Source organism: Lagenorhynchus albirostris, chromosome 18, assembly GCF_949774975.1.
Source record: "Lagenorhynchus albirostris chromosome 18, mLagAlb1.1, whole genome shotgun sequence".
Lineage (NCBI taxonomy): Eukaryota > Metazoa > Chordata > Mammalia > Artiodactyla > Delphinidae > Lagenorhynchus > Lagenorhynchus albirostris.
In genome coordinates this window covers 11,110,007-11,134,931 of record NC_083112.1, presented here as the reverse complement: position 1 = coordinate 11,134,931, position 24,925 = coordinate 11,110,007, and the positions used below count along the sequence as shown (strand labels likewise).

The 24,925-nt window shown below is 34.0% G+C and overlaps 1 protein-coding gene across 1 annotated transcript in view; it reads right to left on the bottom strand.

Annotated features, from left to right (window-relative positions):
* Window positions 1–24,925, bottom strand: part of NBEA (neurobeachin) — a 627,916-nt gene that overhangs the window by 462,993 nt on the left and 139,998 nt on the right. Inside the window, exons 12-17 of the mRNA XM_060128644.1 lie at window positions 24,032–24,184; window positions 21,934–22,102; window positions 8,164–8,243; window positions 7,394–7,456; window positions 7,200–7,297; window positions 3,468–3,560 (exon numbers count right to left, since the gene is read on the bottom strand). Of these exons, the coding sequence (XP_059984627.1) occupies window positions 3,468–3,560; window positions 7,200–7,297; window positions 7,394–7,456; window positions 8,164–8,243; window positions 21,934–22,102; window positions 24,032–24,184 (656 nt within the window). The remainder of the gene's footprint in view (window positions 1–3,467; window positions 3,561–7,199; window positions 7,298–7,393; window positions 7,457–8,163; window positions 8,244–21,933; window positions 22,103–24,031; window positions 24,185–24,925) is intronic.

Genomic DNA, 24,925 nt, shown 5'->3' with positions numbered 1-24,925 from the left:
AATCAGATTTTTAAATGATTGTCTTCTAAATCATTAATTCCTACTTTCCTATTTATTATTTCCATTTATTGTTATTCTTTAACTTTTACATTTTAATTCTTTTTTTCTCTATTTCTTTTCTATTGGTCTACAGCTATGATAATCCTCTAAGCACTTCTTTAGCTGTCTCCCACAGGTTTTCTGAAGTTGTTTTCTAAAAATTCTGCAAGTTTAGTGCCCATTTCTCTTTGACACAAAAATCATTTAATGAATTTTAAATGTCTAGGTACAAGAAACTTTGGTTTCTGATTTTGTTCCTATTTTCTAATTTTACTGCACGTTAACAAGAGAATCTTGCCTGTTTTGTCTCTATGTTTTGGAATTTTTCTTTGATGCCTACTACACCGTGTCAAATTTTCATGCATGTTCCATGAGCACTTGAAGTTATATTCTTTATCGATATGGTACCAACTTCAAGCTACATTAATCAGATTTACCTTATTATTTAGATTACTCTTTTGCCTTTTTATGGACCGGGGTGAATTAAAATTTGTTTTAATGTTTTAAATTATTAGTGATTATTTCTCCTGTAATTTGTTTCATGAAAGTTTCAACTTTTAATGTTATAAAGTATCTTTGTTTATATTATTTACTGCTTTTTTGGCTTGAATTCTAATTTGTCCAATATTAAGATCATGATTCCTGCTTTTTTTTCATTTGTATTTATGTAGTATAGTTTTACTCATCCTTTTATTTTCAGTACTTTTACATTTATTTTATAGCAGATATGTTTGGTGTTAGATATGTCACATTTTGTTATGCTTCCTAAATTTTATGGATTTTTTTAAAACTTCCATTACATGTATTGTTCTCAGTTTTTTAATATTTGTCAGCATTACAGTTTTAACTGCTTATCTTTGTAACTCTAAAGGAATAAGAAGTCCTCTATGTGTTTAGGAAGTGTATTTCCCTACTCTGAGCAAGGATAAAATCAGCATATTTACTCAAATTTTCCTCTCTCTTAAGCCATCCAATTTTATTCAGTAGGCCTGCATTTCTAATTTGTCAGCTTACATGGATATCCTTTGACTCTCTGAACTTTGTCTACTTGCCTCCTTTCCCTAGTCCTTTCTCAATTCATTATAATGGTAGCATTTCTACCTTATTAGGGCATACAAAAAGGGAATTCCAGTTTGTTACTCTAATTCAAACATTTGTCTTAGTCTTAGTTTTACTGTTAAATTAATTCAGTGTTCACCAGTAGTACTTGGCTGTAGTCTGTCCAGTCAATCCTAATTGGCTGAACTTAATCCCCCAGCAATTTTCTCAACAATTATTCTGAAAAACAGTTCCTTATATGGTTAAAAATTGTTTGGCGCCACCCTTTTTATTTAAAGGATACTTTGGCTTCTATTTCCTTCACTTGAGTATCTACATTTTCTATATTGAAAGTTGTCATAGAGAAGTCTAAGGCCAGACAATTTTTTTCCTTTAATTTGTGCACTGCTGAAAAAAGAACTTTTTTTTTACTTATATTTAAATCCAATAGTATACTTTCATACTGACCATTTCAGGAAAATTTTTCCTGGTACACAAGTATGCCCTTTTAATACTGATGGCAAAATCTATATTAGGACCTCAATGAATTATAGCTTTAAATATTTGTTTAGTTACATTGTCTGCTTTTCTTATTTGGAAACTCCATTTATGCCATTTTTGGAATTTCTGTGCCTTCTGTATCAATCATTTTCTCTTTAATCCTTCTGAACACTCATATATTCATCCACACACATTATTTGCTTTGTTTTCATTTTTATCTTCTGTGTATCTTACTATGTTATCCACAGAGTTTCTCTTCCTTGAGTGTCTTCCAATTCCATTTTTGTGTGATAGTTTTTTCCACCAATTTTTTCCAAAATTTTCTTTTCTTGCTTCAACATTTCAGTGATATTCTACCAGTTCTTTCAACTTCTTGAAATTCTGTTTAGTAGCTGCCCTTTCTCAGAAGCAATTCATTTATTTCTTACTTTTTTAACTTATGGTAAAGTTTTTAATCAAACTTATTGTGTACTCCATAGCAGTATTTTCCAGTGACTGTTCTTCATGTACTGGTTACTTTTGTTTATCTTTTCCACATTTCTATATTTTAAAATGTGTTTTCTTAACAATTTTTAAGAAGTTGCATATAGGGTTAGAATCCTTTATTAATTATTCCCAGTCAATTTCCTTTACTTAACCAAAGTTAAATGAGTGATCATTATCTCTTCTTGTTAATGGTGCATATGCTCTCACTTGCAGTATTCTATCACCTAGTACACTTATAGTTCCTCAGATGCACATTACTCTTTTCTACAATCCTGGTTTTGTTGAACTTCTCTCCCTCCCTCCCTCTCTCTCTCTCTCTCTTTCTCTCTCTCTCTCTCTCTCTCTCTATATATATACACATATATATATATATATATATATATAATATTTCTGTTCTCTCTTATTTAACCACTGATTTGGTACCAAAATGAAAATAATATCTACTCTTCTAGACTATTTAGCATGTTAGAGGTGTTTTACCTGAATGTTGTGCAGTTTTCATCAGTGTTACCGATAAACTCTTAGTAAATCAAAATACAAAAAAAAATAGCAATTCTAAAGTTCTGAGAGGAACCCCACCTATCATTACTAAACGGCAGTATTACTTTCCTGGGCTCATTTGTATAGAAAATGGATTTATACAAGACTATTCATGCACAGGACAACACAGTATGGAAAACATTCATTATATCAGCAGGTGATTTTTAAAAGCATCTAAATTCTGGACTTTGGGTGAAAAAAGAGATATTATAGGATCTTCAAATCACAATAAGCCTCAACGTTAGAAAAGAATACAGATAGACATTAAATACTGACTTAGCATGTGAGCAAAAGAGTAGGTTCTCAGGAAGACCTCAATTTCCCTGTGTCAAGCAAGTTTTCTTTGAAATCATATCCCTATGTGTTTTATTTTATTTGATGAAATATTTTATTATATCCTTAAAAGAACAATATTTTCTTTCCAGTAGGCCAACAGGAATAAACCATATTACTTAAATGTGATTTTGTTCTATAAACTACTATTAAAAACCATTCTTTCTGGGGCTTCCCTGATGGCGCAGTGGTTGAGAGTCCGCCTGCCAATGCAGGGGACACGAGTTCGTGCCCCGGTCCGGGAAGATCCCACATGCCGCAGAGCGGCTGGGCCCGTGAGCCATGGCCGCTGAGCCTGCGCGTCCGGAGCTTGTGCTCCGCAACGGGAAAGGCCACAACAGTGAGAGGCCCACGTACAGCAAAAAAAAAAAAAAAACATTCTTTCATAAATTATTTTTACAACTTTTACCACAAGAAGTTATTATTTTCCATTATAAGATCATTCCAGTCAAATTCATGTGTTACAAACCTAGTAGAAATACAGTTTCAGTAGATATTTCTACAATTCATTGTGAAAAACATCAACTTACTTGTGACCTAAATGCTTCAGAAAGTATCCCAGAACCTTCAGAGCTTGAACCCAAATACTTTCACTTTTAGAGGCCAATAATTTGTAGATTACCCTAAAATATATAGAAATAAATGATATTTTGAGCACTTATGAATATTAAAAATATAAGCACTGTATACTTTACAAATAAACTATAAATATATAAAACATAAAAGACCTCTCAGGTTTTTAAATTCTTTGAAGAAGTTGGAAATAAGCACATTAATTTTCTTTAAACTTGGACATCAAATACATCCTCAAAAGGACAGTGTGATTGGTCGTTCATAAGTATTTCCTCCCAGCACACTAAACAACACTTTCAATTTTAAGATCCATGCTTAGTTAAGCCACATTTACTTTTCTATTTGAGTTTCCCCTGACATTCGTACTTAATGACCTTTTTTCTTGGTTATGGCTAAACGGACCATGGGTACCTACCTGCCGAATTATTTTTCTTTTCTGAGAATTTGGAATGAGTTCTGAGAAACAGTATCTACTCTTTGTTGGGCTCTTGAATTAGGAAATGATTTAAAAGAGAAACTATAGGACAGCCTTGTTTTGTTCACAAAGGTGAGTCTATATACAGAAGGAATAAAGCAGCTATACAGGAAGTCGCAGAAGAAGCAAACTTGTTTCTCCATAGATTTCCAATTCTTGGTTCCTACCCTAATGTGTTTCTACAATAAACTAACACATGACCTAACTTACACAGTCACTTCAAATCCTATATAACAGCAGGGATATATTCATTATAATACTTATATGTACTTCAAAATTTTTATCTCATTTTTTTCAAAAAATAAAAACAAATATTTTTTCTATAAGGTAGAAGGGGGCAATAATAACTGCATTCTTTTGCAACTAATTCTACAATTTCAGAAGGTTCTCTGAGGGTGGCTGTGGTGACTCTATAAAATTAGGGTGTGCTTTATTCTATTAAATATCTTTGTAAAACTTAAAATGCCATTTTATATTTTGAAGTGAAGTAATATAGTCTCAACACAAAAACAGGTAAGAGAAGATGCAGTATGATTTTCCCTTCATTTCAGTGACATTAACAGAGGGGAACAAATAACTGAAAGTTAATGACATCTATTTTATTTAAAGTAACTTAGACTTTAAAAAATAATACATTGTTGATAATACTTTTTAAAAATTATACTACTGAAGAATACATTATGAGAAGAAGTAAACTCTACAGTGATTATTTCCTTCAGAAGATAGTTTTTTGCAAAACTCTCAAGTTCTTAAATGAATATAAATTTACATTGAAATATATTTTCAGAACTTTTAAGGACCAACAACAGTAATGAAAAAAAGACAAATATGACAATAGAAAAATTATACATGTCAAAGAAATATTCAGGAAATCATAACAAAGAACATTCAACAGCAAAAATAATCTTGAAAACCAAAGCAAAACCGCACAGCATAAAAATATGACTATACTCAGATATGTAATCAGAAACTCCCACAGAATTCCTATTCTCTAGGAATAACTGAGTTAAAGGAGTAAAAAGGTATAAGATCCACCTTAGATCAACAGAAATTATGATTTAATATTTGAAATATGAAATCATCTAAGGCCATCAGACATCTGTGCTACATAGGATTTTTTTTACAACCAGACACGTATTTCTTACAAAAACCAAGATAAAGTATGAACAGGAAATTTACTGACAAATCAATTAATGACTGTTTACTCACAATATAATAATACAGGTGAATCCTAATTCATTTGCCCCAGCTTACTATATTCAGCCAGAAAATGATCTAAACTATGTGAAAAAAGAAATTATTCTTTTCTCTAAAGATTTTCAGATATAAAAATATTACATTTTTTTATGTTCAGGTCAGTATCACCACAAGGTCTTCCTTAAGTCCAGTTAAAATATTATCAGAATTAAATTAAGTTCATTCTTTGTGTTCATTTCTTAGCATGCTTGAATTATAATTAATCAAAAATTTCCCCATACATAACTGTCATCCTTTAGTACCTATTTTCTAGGATACAGAATTTAAAATTTTGTATCTAATAAGCCTATTTTTTCCATATTCTAAACCAGAGCCTACATCCTCTATATTCTTTTTAAGTGGAAAAACTAAAGTAGCACATTTTCCATGTTTGTGATTGTTTTGAACACACTGGTAACAATGTGACATGTTCAGCTGGTGTCAACCATGAGCAACAAGGCCTTTGTACTTATTGTGCTCAATCAATCTTTTCATGTTATACAGTTAAGATACTATTTCAGTCCTCTAAAGAGCTTACCAAATAGCACTCTCTCGTAAGATAATTATTTCCAGTGTGTCAAAGGAAAGCAGGATTCTATTTTTGCATTTCACCATATTAACCAATCGAAGGTTGGTATCATTCATAAGGGTAATGAGTATATTTTTAATTGATTTCTTAATTAATCAGTTAATATAATAAAAGAAGCAGGTACTAGGATCTAAGTTCAAGGATACTAAGTGTTCAATCTAAATATAATTTAAGGAGAATGAGTGTAATTGTTTGTATTATATTATTAGGTTGAGCCATATGAAATTGCCTTTATTTGGTAAAGTCACCTAAGTTTCAGCAATTTCATACAGTTCAACCTCACAATAAAATATATTTGTAGTTGTTAATAATTAAATGTACAACCTTCTTATTTAAATAGATTAGCAACCCAATGGGTTGTAAACTCAAAGGTAAGAGTGGTGTCACAAGTTAGATATCCACATAGAAATAAAGCGATTGCTTCTCTGATTTGAAAAGGAAGTCCTTCAAGACTAGAAAGTTGTTATTTGCTGATATAAATGGCCAAGTAAAAGAAGCACTAATAAAGTCCCTTGACATTTACTAATATATTATTTACAAACTCTTTTTATAACCTGTGGAAGTTCACTGAGGTACACATGGCATAACCTAGATTTCTTATTTATTCAAATAACTCAGACTCCAGAAAAATAATAAGGGAGACTCCTTAAGGGGCTAGGTTTTAGGTTTAAGTTAATAAGAATACTAACCAAGAAACTATGTTTTACTTATCTACATAATTACTTTACAATCACCATAAGTAAAGTTAGTTTTCAAATTTGGCTTCTTGTTCCAAAATATTTCATCTCCATCATTCCCATCATACTGCCACTGTTCTAGCTTGTCATCTCTAACACTGATGAATAAAATAATCTCTCTACTGATCTTGCTACATCAGTTTTATCTATCTCCAACTCATTTTCCACACTGCTGACTGTAAATCTAGCAAAACAGAAATCTGAGCAAATCAGTTGTGTATTCAAAATTCTTTAGTTTTCATCACCAATAAAATAAAATCTGAACTTCTTACCATTATACGGATCTTTCAAACCTGGCCACTATCTAGCTCTTGAGCCTAAACTCATAGACTTTTCTTGAACTCTCTTTTGTCAAAATATACCATGCTCTCTCATCTTCTTGCCAAAATATTTGCTCTTCCCACTACTTAAAATGTCTTTACTACAGCAACAGCAATATAATTACTCTTCTTGAGACCCGAGACCCATTTTCTATACACTTCATCAGTTCCCTTGAGAATTAGAAGATTAATAACAGATTTCTCCATCTATTCCCTTCCTATGTGTAAGATTTTGCTATATACACTCAAAAGTTAACTCAACAGGGATTATTCTGGGAAGCACAACTGTATTCAATTAAAGCCTACTAATAGTACTAATATTATAAACATACCTTATTCCATTTCTTTGATCAAACGCTGGTATCATTGAGGCTGGGTGTTCTGACATTAAAGCCACTAGTAACTGTAACACATCATGAATATTTTCATCCTGCATAATAAGGATCAGCAATATTTATTTAGTTATAAATGTTTTCTAATGCATTGAATAAAATTATTAAAATAGAAGACCCAGACCATGTCCTACCTCATGCATTGTAAGCAGGTAATTTAATATACTCTGAAGTTCATCTTCCTTGACCCCTCGATCCTAATTTTTTAAAAAATTAATTAATTTAAATCTAAAATTAAAACTTTATTTAAAGACAGCCATCAAAATGATCACTTTATAATAAAATATGGACAACTTAAAAGCAGTGATGCTTTAATTAAAATATCTAGATACTTCATAATTCATAGACTATATTATTTCAAGGTAAATACGTACATATTTAGAAAATTGTACCTATTCTTCTAAAGTTGCTAATGTTTGACTGACTTTACTATAAAAATTATTATATTTTGATCGTCTAAATATATTAATATTACTATTTTCTAAACATGTATTCTTTTCTAAAAATAATGCAAATTACCATAAAACTTTACAATATTAATTGCTGTGCATTTTACCTTTATTTTCTATTTATCTTAATCTTTTAAAAATCCTAATGTGATAAAAATATATAAGTCTTCTCAAACAGGAACACAGATCATTTTCTAAAATGAAATCTTCATGCTCAATTTTTATGTATATATGTTCCTTGTCTATTTCTGCTACACCCCTTAGGATAGAGGACCTCAAAGAGTATTAGCACAAAGTGAAGTTCAACAAAAGTTAATACTAAGATTTACAGAATATTGAAAGCAATTCATGAATTAAAGGTTGTAAAACTAATTTTACAATAATGATTTAAACTCTGCCAAAACATTCTTTTCATGTAATATACTGCAACTTTGAATTACGTAAAACTGTTTTACCTTTAATATAAGCTGTTTCAGGAAAAGTAACATAAATGCCCGTAGTGATACAATTTCTTTTTGTGATGGCCGGGGACCATCTAGAATAAAACAGAAAATAAAAAGAAACAACAAACAATAAAACCCCTCATTATTATTACTTAATAATAAGCTTAATGCAATTATGTTGTGATATTATGGAATACTTTAAGTTATAGTCATTATAATTATCATATTTCTTAGTATTAATTCTGTACAATTTCAATAATAGAGAATACAAATATTATTTTCAGATTTTTGGCAATTTCAAATTTTTTACTAAATGTCAGATTTGCGGGAAAGAATTACTTTTTAAAAATTATATTACTATTCATTGATAAATAAATAATATCAAGTATTTACATGGATACATTTCCCTACTTTTATTAACTTAATAGGTTCCCTTTTCCCCCTCAAATCCAAGTTTTCCCAATATTTCTTCCACCTTCTTCGTACCTGTCTGTGTTTAAAATCATTCTCCATTTCATCTGCACATTATAGAACAAACCATAGAAAAGTGACACTCTACGTAATTATTTGTTTTGAAGCTTTTTTCTTCTATGACACTTATATACACAAAATACGTATTATTATGACACTCAATAAATGCTTGAGTCAATAAATGAAATAAGCATGAACAGTTACAGTGTACATATCATTTCCAATAAAACACCTAAATTTCAAAGTAAATAAGTGCAAATATTTAATTACCAATAAAAATGAGAATATGCCATGATATATATGTAATATAAAATATGCAGTAATGAAATTATACCTTTAAGAAACATAGCTAGAATCATGAAGCCCTTAAACATCAAGCCTTACTTGAAGCAACCCAGATTTATATAGCTTCTGTATAAGTTTTAATCTATAACCCTTTTATGTATAATTTATAGCATCTGCTTATTCACTCCACAAATATTTATGTGTAGATTATTACACATCAAAACAAATTAGCCCTTAAACAATCCATTTTATCTACTCTTGGGAAAGAAATCTCTTTCCCATTTCTACATTTGTTGCTCTACTCCTGCCAATAGTGTACAAAGTACTCTTTCCCTCCTTACCAAAACTTGCTATTATTTTTGTTTTTTTTAATATTTTCATTGTGAAATACAGTACACATACAGAAGATATACATTTACAACTTAATGAATTATTATAAGATGAACACCTGTATAACAACTTCTTAGGTCACGAAACTTAACACTGACAGCAGCTTGGCAGAGAAACCTATCAACCCTTGGTGTGTAGGTAAAGAAGCTGCAAAGAGTGGAGGGTGAGGTCCTGATTTATATCATATGCAGATTTCTGATTTCTGTTGTGTAAATAAATACTCCCTCCATGACTGGTTTCAAGTTCACGCCACCAATGGTTTGACAACCATCTCATCAAATATTAATAATTGGTGGTGGCACCAGTCTGCTCCAGCATACAATAAAGCCTCACCCTACCCAGCTCTCAGCTCTGAGCCACACCCCCCTTCCTGATCACATCCCCCACACCATCTCCTTAGAGACAGCACCATTATTTCAGTAATAATTTCCTTACTTTTATTTAAAATTTGGCCACCACTTAATGAAATTGGACAAGTGTTATACTATCTTTGTGCATAAGTGTTTCTTATTGTTAGGATGAGGACAAAAGCTCTTTGTCATAGGATATTTTGTGAGGATTAAATGGATCAACATATGTAAAGGAATTAGAATAGTAACTGGTCCATTTTAATTGTAAGCACTCAGTATACTTACTACCGTCATATATTGATATTACACAATGTAAATAACAAAGGAGTAAAGCACAGTAAAAAATAAAGAGCGCAGTAAAAAATAATAAAGACTCAAGAAAAGGTATAATAAACATAAAATTGAAGATGGGGTTATCTCTACGCCTGGAAATGGGATAAATGTCTGACCAAGGATAGATATATACAGGCTTATGGTAATATTCTATTTAAGCTTGGTGATACTCATACAAGGTTCATTATATTTACATATATAATACCACTTTGTGTTTGTGATATATTCAGAATAAGTCTTTGAAACACCTATAATATGAATTAACTATGCATATAAATCTGTAAGTTTGTGTTTGAGCAGACAAATAGAGGTGAAAAAATATATAAGACTGGTAATACTGGCTCCTTGGGAAAGTATTAACTTTTTAATCACAAATCTTTACATTATTTCACGGGCTACGAAGATCATGTACTACTATGAGATTTTTAATATAAATAAATGTTTTTACAGTGAATCATATATAAAAATTTCAGAGACAGGGGGACGAGGGGAAGATGGCGGAAGAGTAAGACGCGGAGATCACGTTCCTCCCCACAGATACACCAGAAATACATTTACACGTTGAAAAGCTCCTACAGAACACCTACGGAACGCTGGCAGAAGACCTCAGACCTCCCAAAGGGTAAGAAAGTCTGCACGTACCTGGGTAGGGCAAAAGAATAAACAGAGACAAAAGGATAGGGATGGGACCTGCACCAGTGGGAGGGAGCTGTGAAGCAGGAAAGGTTTCCACACACTAGGAAGCCCCTTCACGGGCGGAGACTCCGGGTGGCGGAGGGGGAAAGCTGCGGAGCCGCGGGGGAGAGCACAGCAACAGGGTGCAGAGGGCAAAGTGGAGAGGTTCCCGCACAGAGGACTGGTGTCGACCGGCACTCATCAGCCCGAGAGGCTTGTCTCCTCAACGGCCGGGGCGGGCGGGGCTAGGAGCTGAGGCTCAGGCTTCGGTCGGAGTGCAGGGAGAGGACTGGGGTTGGCGGCGAGAACACAGTCTGCAAGGGGTTAGTGCACCATGGCTGGCTGGGAGGGAATCCGGGGAAAAGTCTGGACCTGCCGAAGAGGCAAGAGACTTTTTCTTCCCTCTCTGTTTCCTGGTGAACGAGGAGAGGGGATTAAGAGCGCTGCTTAAAGGAGCTTCAGAGACGGACGCGAGCTGTGGCTGAAAGCGCGGACACCCGAGACAGGGATGAGACGCTAAGGCTGCTGCTGCCGCCACCAAGAAGCCTGTGTGTGAGCTCAGATCACTATCCACACACCCCTTCCGGGGAGCCTGTGCAGCCCGCCACTGCCAGGGTCCCGGGATCCAGGGACAACTTCCCCGGGAGAATGCACGGCACGCCTTAGGCTGGTGCAACGTCGCCCCGCACTCCATGCCCCTCCCTCCCCCCCGGCCTCATTGGGCCACAGCCCACGAAGCAGCTGCTCCTTTAACCCTGTCCTATCTGAGAGAAGAACAGACGCCTTCCAGCGACCTACACGCAGAGGCGGGGCCAAATCCAAAGCTGAGCACCAGGAGCTGCGAGAACAAAGAGAAAAGGAAATCTCTCCCAGCAGCCTCAGAAGCAGCGGATTAAAGCTCCACAGTCAACTTGATGTACCCTGCATCTGTGGAATACCTGAATAGACAATGAATCATCCCGAATTGAGGAGGTGGACTTTGAGAGAAAGATTTATTTTTTCCCCTTTTCCTCTTTTTGTGAGTGTGTATGTGTATGCTTCTGTGTCAGATTTTGTCTGTATAGCTTGCCTTCCACCATTTGTCCTAAGGTTCTATCCGTCCGTTTTTTTTTGTTGTTGTTTTTTGTTTGTATTTTCTTTAAAAACAAATTTTTTTCTTAATAATTTTTTTATTTTAATAACTTTTATTTTATCTTCTTTCTTCCCTTCCTTCATTCCTTCTTTCCTTCCTTCCTCCCTCCCTCCCTCCTTTCTTCCTTCCTTCCGTCCTTTCTTCCTTTCTTCCCTTCTTTCTTTCTTTCTACTTTTTCTCCCTTTTATTCTGAGCCGTGTGAATGAAAGGCTCTTGGTGCTGCAGCCAGGAGTCAGTGCTGTCCCTCTGAGGTGGGAGAGACAACTTCAGGACACTGGTCCACATGAGACCTCCCAGCTCCACATAATAATATCAAATGGCGAAAATCTCCCAGAGATCTCCATCTCTACACCAGCACCCAGCTTCACTCAACGACCAGCAAGCTACAGTGCTGGACAACCTATGCCAAACAACTAGCAAGACAGGAACGTAACCCCACCCATTAGCAGAGAGGCTGCCTAAAATCATAATAAGTCCACAGACACCCCAAAACACACCACCAGACGTGGACCTGCCCACCAGAAAGACAAGATCCAGCCTCATCCACCAGAACACAGGCACTAGTCCCCTCCACCAGGAAGCCTACACAACCCACTGAACCAACTTTAGCCACTGGGGACAGACACCCAAAACAATGGGAACTACAAACCTGCAGCCTGCAAAAAGGAGACCCCACACACAGTAAGATAAGCAAAATGAGCAGACAGAAAAACACACAGCAGATGAAGGAGCAAGATAAAAACCCACCAGACCTAACAAATGAAGAGGAAATAGGCAGTCTACCTGAAAAAGAATTCAGAATAATGATAGTAAAGATGATCCAAAATCTTGGAAATAGAATAGATAAAATGCAAGAAACAGTTAACAAGCACCTAGAAGGACTAAAGATGAAACAAGCAATGATGAACAACATAATAAATGAAATTAAAAATACTCTAGATGGGATCAATAGCAGAATAACTGAGGCAGAAGAACGGATAAGTGACCTGGAAGATAAAAGAGTGGAAATAACTACTGCAGAGCAGAATAAAGAAAAAAGAATGGAAAGAACTGAGGACAGTCTCAAAGACCTCTGGGACAACATTAAACACACCAACATTCGAATTATAGGGGTTCCAGAAGAAGAAGAGAAAAAGAAAGGGACTGAGAAAATATTTGAAGAGATTATAGTTGAAAACTTCCCTAATAGGGGAAAGGAAATAGTTAATCCAGTCCAGGAAGCACAGAGAGTCCCATATAAGATAAATCCAAGGAGAAATACGCCAAGACACATATTAATCAAACTATCAAAAATTAAATACAAAGAAAACATATTAAAAGCAGCAAGGGAAAAACAACAAATAACACACAAGGGAATCCCCATAAGGTTAACAGCTGATCTTTCAGCAGAAACTCTGCAAGCCAGAAGGGACTGGCAAGACATATTTAAAGTGATGAAGGAGAAAAACCTGCAACCAAGATTACTCTACCCAGCAAGGATCTCATTCAGATTTGATGGAGAAATTAAAACCTCTACAGACAAGCAAAAGCTGAGAGAGCTCAGCACCACCAAACCAGCTTTACAACAAATACTAAAGGAACTTCTCTAGGCAAGAAACACAAGAGAAGGAAAAGACGTACAATAACGAACCCAAAACAATTAAGAAAATGGGAATAGGTACATACATATTGATAATTACCTTAAATGTCAATGGACTAAATGCTCCCACCAAAAGACACAGACTGGCTGAATGGATACAAAAACAAGACCCTTATATATGCTGTCTACAAGAGACCCACTTCAGACCTAGAGACACATACAGACTGAAAGTAAGGGGATGGAAAAAGGTATTCCATGCAAATGGAAACCAAAAGAAAGCTGGAGTAGCAATTCTCATATCAGACAAAATAGAATTTAAAATAAAGACTATTACAAGAGACAAAGAAGGACACTACATAATGATCAAGGGATCGATCCAAGAAGATCTAACAATTGTAAATATTTATGCACCCAACATAGGAGCACCTCAATACATAAGGCAAATACTAACAGCCATAAAGGGGGAAATCAACAGTAACACATTCATAGTAGGGGACTTTAACACCCAGTTTCACCAATGGACAGATCATCCAAAATGAAAATAAATAAGGAAACACAAGCTTTAAATGATACATTAAACAAGATGGACTTAATTGATATTTATAAGACATTCCATCCACAAACAACAGAATACACATTTTTCTCAAGTGCTCATGGAACATTCTCCAGGATAGATCATATCTTGGGTCACAAATCTAGCCTTGGTAAATTTAAGAAAATTGAAACTATATCAAGTATCTTTTCTGACCACAATGCCATGAGACTAGATATCAATTACAGGAAAAGATCTGTAAAAAATACAAACACATGGAGGCTAAACAATACACTACTTAATAACGAAGTGATCACTGAAGAAATCAAAGAGGAAATAAAAAAATACCTAGAAACAAATGACAATGGAGACACAATGACCCAAAACCTATGGGATGCCGCAAAAGCAGTTCTAAGAGGGAAGTTTATAGCAATACAATCCTACCTTAAGAAGAAGGAAACATCTCGAATAAACAACCTAACCTTGCACCTAAAGCAATTAGAGAAAGAAGAATAAAAAAAATACCAAAGTTAGCAGAGGGAAAGAAATCATAAAAACCAGGTCAGAAATAAATGAAAAAGAAATGAAAGAAACAATACCATAGATCAATAAAACTAAAAGCTGGTTCTTTGAGAAGATAAATAAAATTGATAAACCATTAGCCAGACTCATCAAGAAAAAAAGTGAGAAGACTCAAATCAATAGAATTAGAAATGAAAAAGGAGAAGTAACAACTGACACTGCAGAAATACAAAGGATCATGAGAGATTACTACAAGCAACTCTAAGCCAATAAAATGCACAACCTGGAAGAAACGGACAAATTCTTAGAAATACACAAGCTGCCAAGACTGTACCAGAAAGAAATAGAAAATATGAACAGACCAATCACAAGCACTGAAATTGAAACTGTGATTAAAAATCTTCCAACAAACAAAAGCCCAGGACCAGATGGCTTCACAGGCGAATTCTATCAAACATTTAGAGAAGAGCTAACACCTATCCTTCTCAAACTCTTCCAAAATATAGCAGAGGGAGGACCACTCCCCAACTCATTCTACGAGGCCACCATCACCCTGACACCAAAACCAGACAAAGATGTCACAAAGAAAGAAAACTACAGGCCAATATCACTGATGAACATAGACGTAGAAATCCTCAACAAAATACTAGCAAACAGAATCCAACAACACATTAAAAGGATCATACACCATGATCAACTGGGGTTTATTCCAGGAATGCAAGGATTCTTCAATATACGCAAATCAATCAACGTGATACACCATATTAACAAATTGAAGCGAAAAACCATATGATCATCTCAGTAGATGCAGAGAAAGCTTTCGACAAAATTAAACACCCATTTATGATAAAAAACCCTGCAGAAAGTAGGCATAGAGGGAACTTTCCTCAACATAATAAAGCCCATATATGACAAACCCACAGCCAACATCGTCCTCCATAGTGAAAAACTGAAAGCATTTCCACTAAGATCAGAAACAAGACAAGGTTGCCCACTCTCACCACTCTTATTCAACATAGTTTTGGAAGTTTTAGCCACAGCAATCAGAGAAGAAAAGGAAATAAACGGAATCCATATCAGAAAAGAAGAAGTAAAGCTGTCACTGTTTGCAGATGACATGATACTATACATACAGAATCCTAAAGATGCTACCAGAAAACTACTAGAGCTAATCAATGAATTTGGTAAAGTAGCAGGATACAAAATTAATGCACAGAAGTGTCTGGCATTCCTATACACTAGTGATGAAAAATCTGAAAGTAAAATCAGGAAAACACTCCCATTTACCATTGCAACAAAAAGAATAAAATATCTAGGAATAAACCTACCTAAGGAGACAAAAGACCTGTATGCAGAAAATTATAAGACACTGATGAAAGAAATTAAAGATGATACAAATAGATGGAGAGATATATCATGTTCTTGGATTGGAAGAATCAACATTGTGAAAATGACTCTACTACCCAAAGCAATCTACAGATTCAATGCAATCCCTATCAAACTACCACTAGCATTTTTCACAGAACTAGAACAAAAACTTTCACATTTTGTATGGAAACACAAAAGACCCCGAATAGCCAAAGCAATCTTGAGAACAAAAAATGGAGCTGGAAGAATCAGGCTTCCTATCTTCAGACTATACTACAAAGCTACAGTAATCAAGACAGTATGGTACTGGCACAAAAACAGAAATATAGATCAATGGAACAGGATAGAAAGCCCAGAGATAAACCCAAGGACATATGGTCACCTTATCTTTCATAAAGGAGGCAGGAATGTACAGTGGAGAAAGGACAGCCTCTTCAATAAGTGGTGCTGGGAAAACTGGACAGCTACATGTAAAAGTATGAGATTAGATCACTCCCTAACACCATACACAAAAATAAGCTCAAAATGGATTAAAGACCTAAATGTAAGGCCAGAAACTATCAAACTCTTAGAGGAAAACATAGGCAGGACACTCTATGACATAAATCACAGCAAGATGCTTTTTGACCCACCTCTTAGAGAAATGGAAATAAAAACAAAAATCAACAAATGGGACCTAATGAAACTTCAAAGCTTTTGCACAGCAAAGGAAACCATAAACTAAACCAAAAGACAACCCTCAGAATGGGAGAAAATATTTGCAAATGAAGCAACTGACAAAGGATTAATCTCCAAAATTTATAAGCTCAATAACAAAAAACCAAACAACCCAATCCAAAAATGGGCAGAAGATCTAAATAGACATTTCTCCAAAGGAGCTATACAGACTGCCAACAAACACATGAAAGAATGCTCAACATCATTAATCATTAGAGAAATGCAAATCAAAACTACAATGAGATATCATCTCACACCAATTAGAATGGCCAACATCAAAAAATCTGGAAACAATAAATGCTAGAGAGGGTGTGGAGGAAAGGGAACACTCTTGCACTGCTGGTGGGAATGTGAATTGGTACAGCCACTGTGGAGAACAGTATGGATGTTCCTTAAGAAACTACAAATAGAACTACCATATGACCCAGCAATCCCACTACTGGGCATATACTCTGAGAAAACCATAATTCAAAAAGAGTCATGTACTAAAATGTTCATTGCAGCTCTATTTACAATAGCCCGGAGATGGAAACAACCTAAGTGTCCATCATCGGATGAATGGATAAAGAAGATGTGGCACATATATACAATGGAATATTACTCAGCCATAGAAAGAAACGAAATTGAGCTATTTGTAATGAGGTGGATGGACCTAGAGTCTGTCATACAGAGTGAAGTAAGTCAGAAAGAGAAAGACAAATACCGTATGCTAACACATATATATGGAATATAAGAAAAAAAAAGTCATGAAGAACCTAGCGGTAAGACAGGAATAAAGACACAGACCTACTAGAGAATGGAGTTAAGGATATGGGGAGGGGGAAGGGTAAGCTGTTACAAAGCGAGAGAGTGGCATGGACATATATACACTACCAAACGTAAAATAGATAGCTAGTGGGAAGCAGCCGCATAGCACAGGGAGATCAGCTCGGTGCTTTGTGATCACCTAGTTGGGTGGGATAGTTAGGGTGGGAGGGAGGGAGATGCAAGAGGGAAGAGATATGGGAACATATGTATATGTATAACTGAATCACTTTGTTATAATGCAGAAACTAACATATCATTGTAAAGCAATTATATTCCAATAAAGATGTAAAAAAAAAAGAAAATTTCAGAGACAAAAGTGTGAAATCACAGTCAAAGGAAAAAGATTCTACTTCTCAAGGTTGGTGCACATATGGATAATACTTCTATGAAAAGGTAGTGTAGTACATATTATCTTTAAAATGTTCTTAAAAGAAAGCATTATTTAGGTCAAATTAGTATTGAAAAAATTGTAATATAGAAAACTATGTGTTTCAAAACCTCACATTCCACTAAATAACAAAATTAATTTCAGATAGATTGAAAAGTTAAATCAAAAAGATTAAAGAGAACAGGGGCTTCCCTGGTGGCGCAGTGGTTGGGAGTCTGCCCGCCGATGCAGGGTACACGGGTTCGTGCCCCGGCCCGCGAAGATCCCACGTGCCGCGGAGCAGCTGGGCCCGTGGGCCATGGCCGCTGAGCCTGCGCGTCCGGAGCCTGTGCTCCACAACGGGAGAGGCCACAACAGTGAGAGGCCGCGTACCGCAAAAAAAAAAAAAAAAAAAAAAAAAAAGATTAAAGAGAACAAATTAATTAAAAGATAGATTATAAGAATAAAGTAAACCATAAAGAAAAAGAAATGATACATCAGGGGCATGTAATGTACAACATGGTTACTGCAGATAATTCTGTATTGCATATTTGAAAGTTGCTAAGAGACTAAATTTTAAAAGTTCTTATCACAAGAAAAAAAAAACAAATTTAACGATGTACAGTGACAGATTTAATTATTGTGGTGATCATTTCCCAATGTATACAAATATCAAATCATTACATTATACACCCAAAACTAATATGTTAATTATCAAGTATACCTCAACTAAAAAATTTTTTTAAACTTTTTAAAAAAGTATAAAATTCAATGAAAATAAAAAGAAATACTCTTCCACTTTGTCACTTTTTAAAAAATTGTATTTATTTGTTTTCTTCCCTCCCCTCTCCTTGAGATAGCCAGAGCCAGTGGGACCGAAGGGCACAGGGACCTGCGGAAGCAGCAGAGGCCAAGGAGACACAAGGGGCTGGAAAGGGCCAAGGAGGCAACTAAGTCTGGCAGGATTTTCAGGGTCAGGGTGAGGAGACAACAGAGGCCAGTAGTATGGTCAGTGGTAAAGAAACAATAAGGGGCAAGGAGGTGAAAAGGACCATTTTATGTCAGAACCGAAGGTGGTCAGAGCCAACTGGCAATGTCAAAGCTTAGAAGGTGATGGTGCATGGGTAAGAATGTGGGTTTCATAAAGTAGAATAAGTAAATATATTAAAAAATATTAAAGATAATGGTAGCCAGATTTCTAAATATTGAAGGAAGAAAGTTGTAAAAATAATCAATTTGAGGCTAGACTAACCCATGTGGTTTTGGATTGGGATTGAATATACTTGTGTGAACTCATGGTTATTAATACAGATAGATCAGTTTAGAGGTATGCATATACATATATATGTATTTGCATTTAAGCTTATATTTCCTAGATCTGTCCAACAAGAATGCCTAGAAGCAATGATACCCAAAGAGCAATAAACACAATAAGCACACCTATCACCCAGATCTTGGTTTCTTAAAACCATATCTACAAAACAAACCAGGGCTTCTGAGATAAGGAAAATAAAAGATGAACCAAAAATATCCTACACCAGAAAGGAAGTACAAAAAATTTATGGACGTTTGTCATAAAGACCCAAGACTCATGTGAAGGGGCTCCTATTGGCCAAATCCGGTACAACTTGAACACCAAAATAAATAAGGATACAACTCAGGGGATAGCCTCTACACTAAATCCATGCAGCCACTGTTTTTTCTTTAAGTTTCACCGGAACAAACCACAGCCATTCACTTACGTACTGTCTGTGGCTGTTTTTGCAATACAGTGCAGAGCTGACCACTTATAGTGGAGATCTATGGCTCCCTAAGCCTAAATTTTTACTGCCTGGCCCTTCGCAGAGAAAGTGTGCCAACTGTTGATATAATACCAAATTAAACAGGAATCCATGAAATTTACACTGACACTAAGAAATGAACAAATAAATTAGTAAATGGAAGAGAAAAACAACTTCTTTGTTACCACAGAATTCAAACTAATAAATATCTCAGAAAATGCCACCATTTGGCAGCCATCACAGTAAAGATCAATTCTGACAAGAGTCAATGAACTAAAGCCAGTGGGCAAAAGTTTGTTGAAGAACAGGATGTTTATATAGTCTCAATGTATTTCTCCACCAGATACTTAAGATTACAGAGGAGAAAGTGGAATTTTACAGTAAAGAACCCTGGCAGACACCAAAAGTTAACATCACTAGTAAAATAATAAGACAACTCAACATCATGTGCCTCTTGTAATAACACTGAGACAGAATTGTTATGACTTCTGTGTGATTCCTTCTAAAAATAAAAAACCTAAATCATCATGAGCAAATATCAAATAAATGCAGATTAAAGGACATTCTAAAAAATTATCTGTATTCTTCAAAAATGTCAAGGCCATGGAAGACAAGGAAATACTAAAATAAGTATTCTAATCGAAGAATATTACGGTGACAAGGCAACCAAATGTCACGCATGATCCTCGACTGTGATTCAGAGAAAGAAGAAATACTTTTTTTTCTAGAATGGATATTATTGGTAAAATGGGTTAAATTTGAATGGGAGCTTTGTATGAGATGATAGTATTGTATTAATGCTAATTACCTGATTTTAATGGTTGCTCTTCATTAACTCAAGAGAGTGCCCTTACCTTTTAGAAAATAAATATTAAAGTATTTAGGAGAAATAGGACATCATACCTATAATTTATTCTCAATTTATTCAGAAAAAATGAATATGTTTATATACATGTTTATATTTACACAGAAATAAAATGGTAAAATCTAAATGGTAAGATATAAAATATTGGGAAATACGATGGGGGTATATAAGAATTCTTTGTACAATTCTTGCAACTTTTCTGTAAATTAGAAATTAATTTTTTGAAGCAGAAATAAATATTTGTGAACGTATGATTTGTCTAGAGTAGAGAAAACTATCAGAGTGTAATCGTAAAAACTAGGGCTGAGTCAAGCAGACATGATTCAAATTTTAGTTCTGTTACTTTGTACCAACTTTCAGTTTCCTAAAATGCAAACTGGGAGTGATATTAGCAATGTAGTTATATATAGATATAGCCCTATGTGTATGTGTAAATATATATATATATTTACATATATATATATAAATACATTACACATAAATGATTAAACAAAATTAACATGTAGGGTGCTTAGCATAGATTCTAACTCATGTTAAGTATTCAGTTAATTTTAGGCATTCTTAAGTCTAAAAGCAATGGGAAAAAAACATAAATGACAGAACATAAACCCGAGTGTGAATAACACAATTTTAAAAGCCCATCAGTAAAATGAAAGACAATGTAAGCTAATAAATGAATATTAGAATAGTAAAATGTTATTTTACCCTATCAAAAAGATTTTTATAAAATGGCAATTGCTATTATGAGTATGCCGAGAAAAAAGCACACTAACATACCACTGGTGAAATTGTAAGCTAGTACAATACTTCTGAAAAAATTCACAATATTTATCAGGATACCCTTTCTCAGTAACTGTAAACACATCAAAGATGGAGGGGAATAAGTATACACAAAGAAATAGATCACTGCATTATTCATAGGATCAAAACTTTGGAAACACGTAAGTGGTATATCCTCTTAGATTACTATGTAGATCCAAGAAAAAGAAAAGAAAATCTGAATTCTGTAAAAGAGTTAATATATTTCACATATTTATGCAATGAGAAATAGTGGAAGATCACACACCCAACTTGTAACAGTGATTACTCCTGGGGTTTGGGTTATGAACAATTTTTTTCTTCTATATTATTTTATTTTCTATAATGAGCATGTATTTTTTATATAATTAGGAAAATCGGCAATATTTTTAAAACAACACAATGCACTGAAGAATTAAATTAGTTTCTACTTTACTTAGAACAAAGAATGAAGTTTGGGGAAAAAATACAAAGGAAGGCAACAATCTCAAAATGTTTAAACGACTGTATTAGAACACACTGGCCATGAGCAATATCATTCATCTGTTTTTAATATTATGATTATATCACAGCAACCATATAGTCTAAAAGGTACAATATTATTTATTTTCACCTGTCTTTATTCCAAAAACTTAATACGAAAGCTATAAGCTTCTTCTTTATCACAAAAAATTCTCAATATACCAGTCTACTACACAAGAAAGACAACAGCTCAGTGTTAATTTCATAATCATGCACATCTGTTCACTATAATAGTACTTAGGATATACAGCAATCATAGTACAGACAACGTAGAAGCATTGTACTTACCTAAACCTTTGGGTGCAATGCCACTACTGTCGGCAGGATTAATGACCCAGTAGTAATATTTTAGTGTATGCATTAGCTGTAATACTGTTCCTACTCTGCGTATGGTGGTGTAAATGGTAGCAGTTCCAATAAATTCAGCAGACAAATAAGTGTATAGGGAAAGCTGAACCTAGTACAGAATATTAGCAAAGCATTAAAATAAATTTAAAATGCCTCAAGTGTTTATATTATAAATATACGTTCTATTCTAATTTAAACGTAAATCATTAAAGGCCAAGAAAGAACCATTTATTACGAGGTGAAATATAACTATTTATTAAGTGTTATTTATATTATAAAAAGAAAATAATCTGGAATCAACACATTATAATAAAATTTTACTAAAGGTAATCTAATAGTTATTAATAATAAAATAATTTTAAATGATTCAATAATTCCATTGAAATTATCCAATAGGAAGATTAAATTATTTAAAAGGCCAACTAGACTAAAGCCCTGAATCAAAGTACACTGCAGCAGTTCAAAGGAACCGAACCTGACATCAGCCAGCTGTATCATATTTGGAAAAATATATATATTGTTGTCATAGATCCTAAAAGTTCATGTAATTTGAAATTTTCTTACCTATTGCCACATTATCAGAATCTAGCATGGAAATATACAGATGACAAGTTTAAACACCATGTTTAAAGAGTGAACAAACTTCAGGTTTGCGTTTTAGCACAATAATTAAAATGACAAACCATAATAAAAATTAGAACTTCAAAGTTATGTGGGAGATTTGAAAATTATAAAATGCAGCTCAAATTCATGAAAATGTCCCTCATTACTGATTTCTACTAGAATATAAGGAGGCTAAATTTAGGTATGCAAAATAATAAAAAATTTATGTTTATATCTAAAAAAAATTTATGTATAAATTTCTTTTAAAAAATATTTTTACATATCATGATAAAAACTCTATGCTCACAATACAAGGAATTTTCCAGTCACAATGATGACAATTATCATGATATAGTTAGTTACCTGCTATTTTTTCTTTTCCTAGTCTTAATAATCAGTGTACCAGATTCTCTTTCTTGGAAAGGTATGAATCACATCTAATGACTTCAGAATGCAACCATTACATCAAGCCTAATTTTTTTTATCTTTTTAGTGCTCATTTTCAAGAGTTCCTTGTACATTCTGAACGTTATTAATTGCTATTTTCTCCAACTTTTTATTTTGAAAATTTTCAAACAAAAAAGTTATGTAACTATCATAATAGATTTATCAACTGTTAATATTTTTCCACATCTGCTTTATTTCTATTATATTATAGATATAGATGTATAAATATATTTTGACTAACGTTTGAAAGGAAGCTGCTGACATTCAGACACTTCACCACTAACTACTTCAATGTAAATCTCCTAAGAATAAGGACCTTCTCCTGAATAGAGCATAATACAATTCCTCCACTCAGTAAATTTAACATTTGTGCAATACTAATATCTAATTTTCAGTTCATATTCAATGTTTTCCTCTTGCCTCGATAATTTCTGACATTGTAAAAAAACCTCCTCATCTATCATCTATTTATTGACATTGTCTCTGAAGATCATTTAACAAAATCTTTAATTTTGATATCATCAAATGCAGTAATTTTCCCCCTAAAAAGAGAGGTTTTGAAGGTCTTACTTAAGAACTTTTGGGCTATCCCCAAACTGCAAAGGTATCTTTCAACGATTTCTCCTATTAGCTTTATAGTTTACCTCTCAAATGTAGGTCTTAAATCTAAGTGGGTTTCACCTTTGTATAGGGTAAGAAGTACAGCTTCAACATTTTTTTAAGCAACAATTACTATTATTTAGTTCCAGAACTTTCTCATCACCCCATAAGAAAAAAATTTTTAACTACAGTTCTATTTATTTTAATATTTACATATTTACTGTTTTGATTTCTAATACTACCTAATATAACTGCTTCAAACTGACTGTAAAATAAACTGAAAAATCCAAATGCTTTCTACTGGATAGTTTAGATCCAATAACTGTAATTTATATTTATAATTTATAACATTACACTAAAATAAAATGAATGACATTAAAATGTATACCTTTGCAGGTATATGTATCCAGATGGCTGGGTTGAATAAAATGTGATCACAAAGCTGCTTCAGCAAAGGTGCTCCATGAGATAAACCATCAAGGTATTTTGCAAAGGATAAAAACTGCTCCAGGACAGCTCTAGTGATATGAACTCTTGATGACTAAAGAAAGGAAGCAGAAATTCAAGCTGAAAATATACAGATATAACTTTTCATACTTTCTTTGCTATTCAAAATTTAATTATATTTAGAAACCTAAGATTTTAAGATAATTCTCTAAATGATAGTTTGTTATTTGTGGCCCATTCTAGGACAACTATAGATAAATAATAGCTCAGGTTGAACAATGCCACTCTCAACTCAAGCTAAAGAAATAAAATAAGTTATGGATAAGAATGGTTTCATTCCATTTGTTTATAAATTGACTAACAAGAAAAGGTCTTAGAAAATTAAGATGGAGTAGAATTACTATCATGATAATACACACACACACACACACACACACACACACACACACAAAGACATTGGGAAAGAGAAGTGCTTTCACTAGCTCCAAACGAAAGTGAAAATAAATTGAGCCTACCATTCCAATGAATCATTTCTTCCAAAAGATAAAAATGAGTTGCACATTGACAAATGCAATGCATCCTGCTTAACATAAAACATTCCCAACCTTTCAAATCCATAGTACCTGAAAAAGAGGATCTCACTTCCCTGGAAATACTGTCCTCCTTTGCCTTTCATGACCCTCAGACTCTTCAGTGTCTTTTGCTTAAAAGATGGAAACTGCTGAAGATTATTTCTTTGGTCTTCTCTTCATAAATACACTCTTCCTAGATGATATTTTATGCTTCCACGGCTTAATATAACATTATCTCTAGGCTGAGTACTCTCATCTAGAAT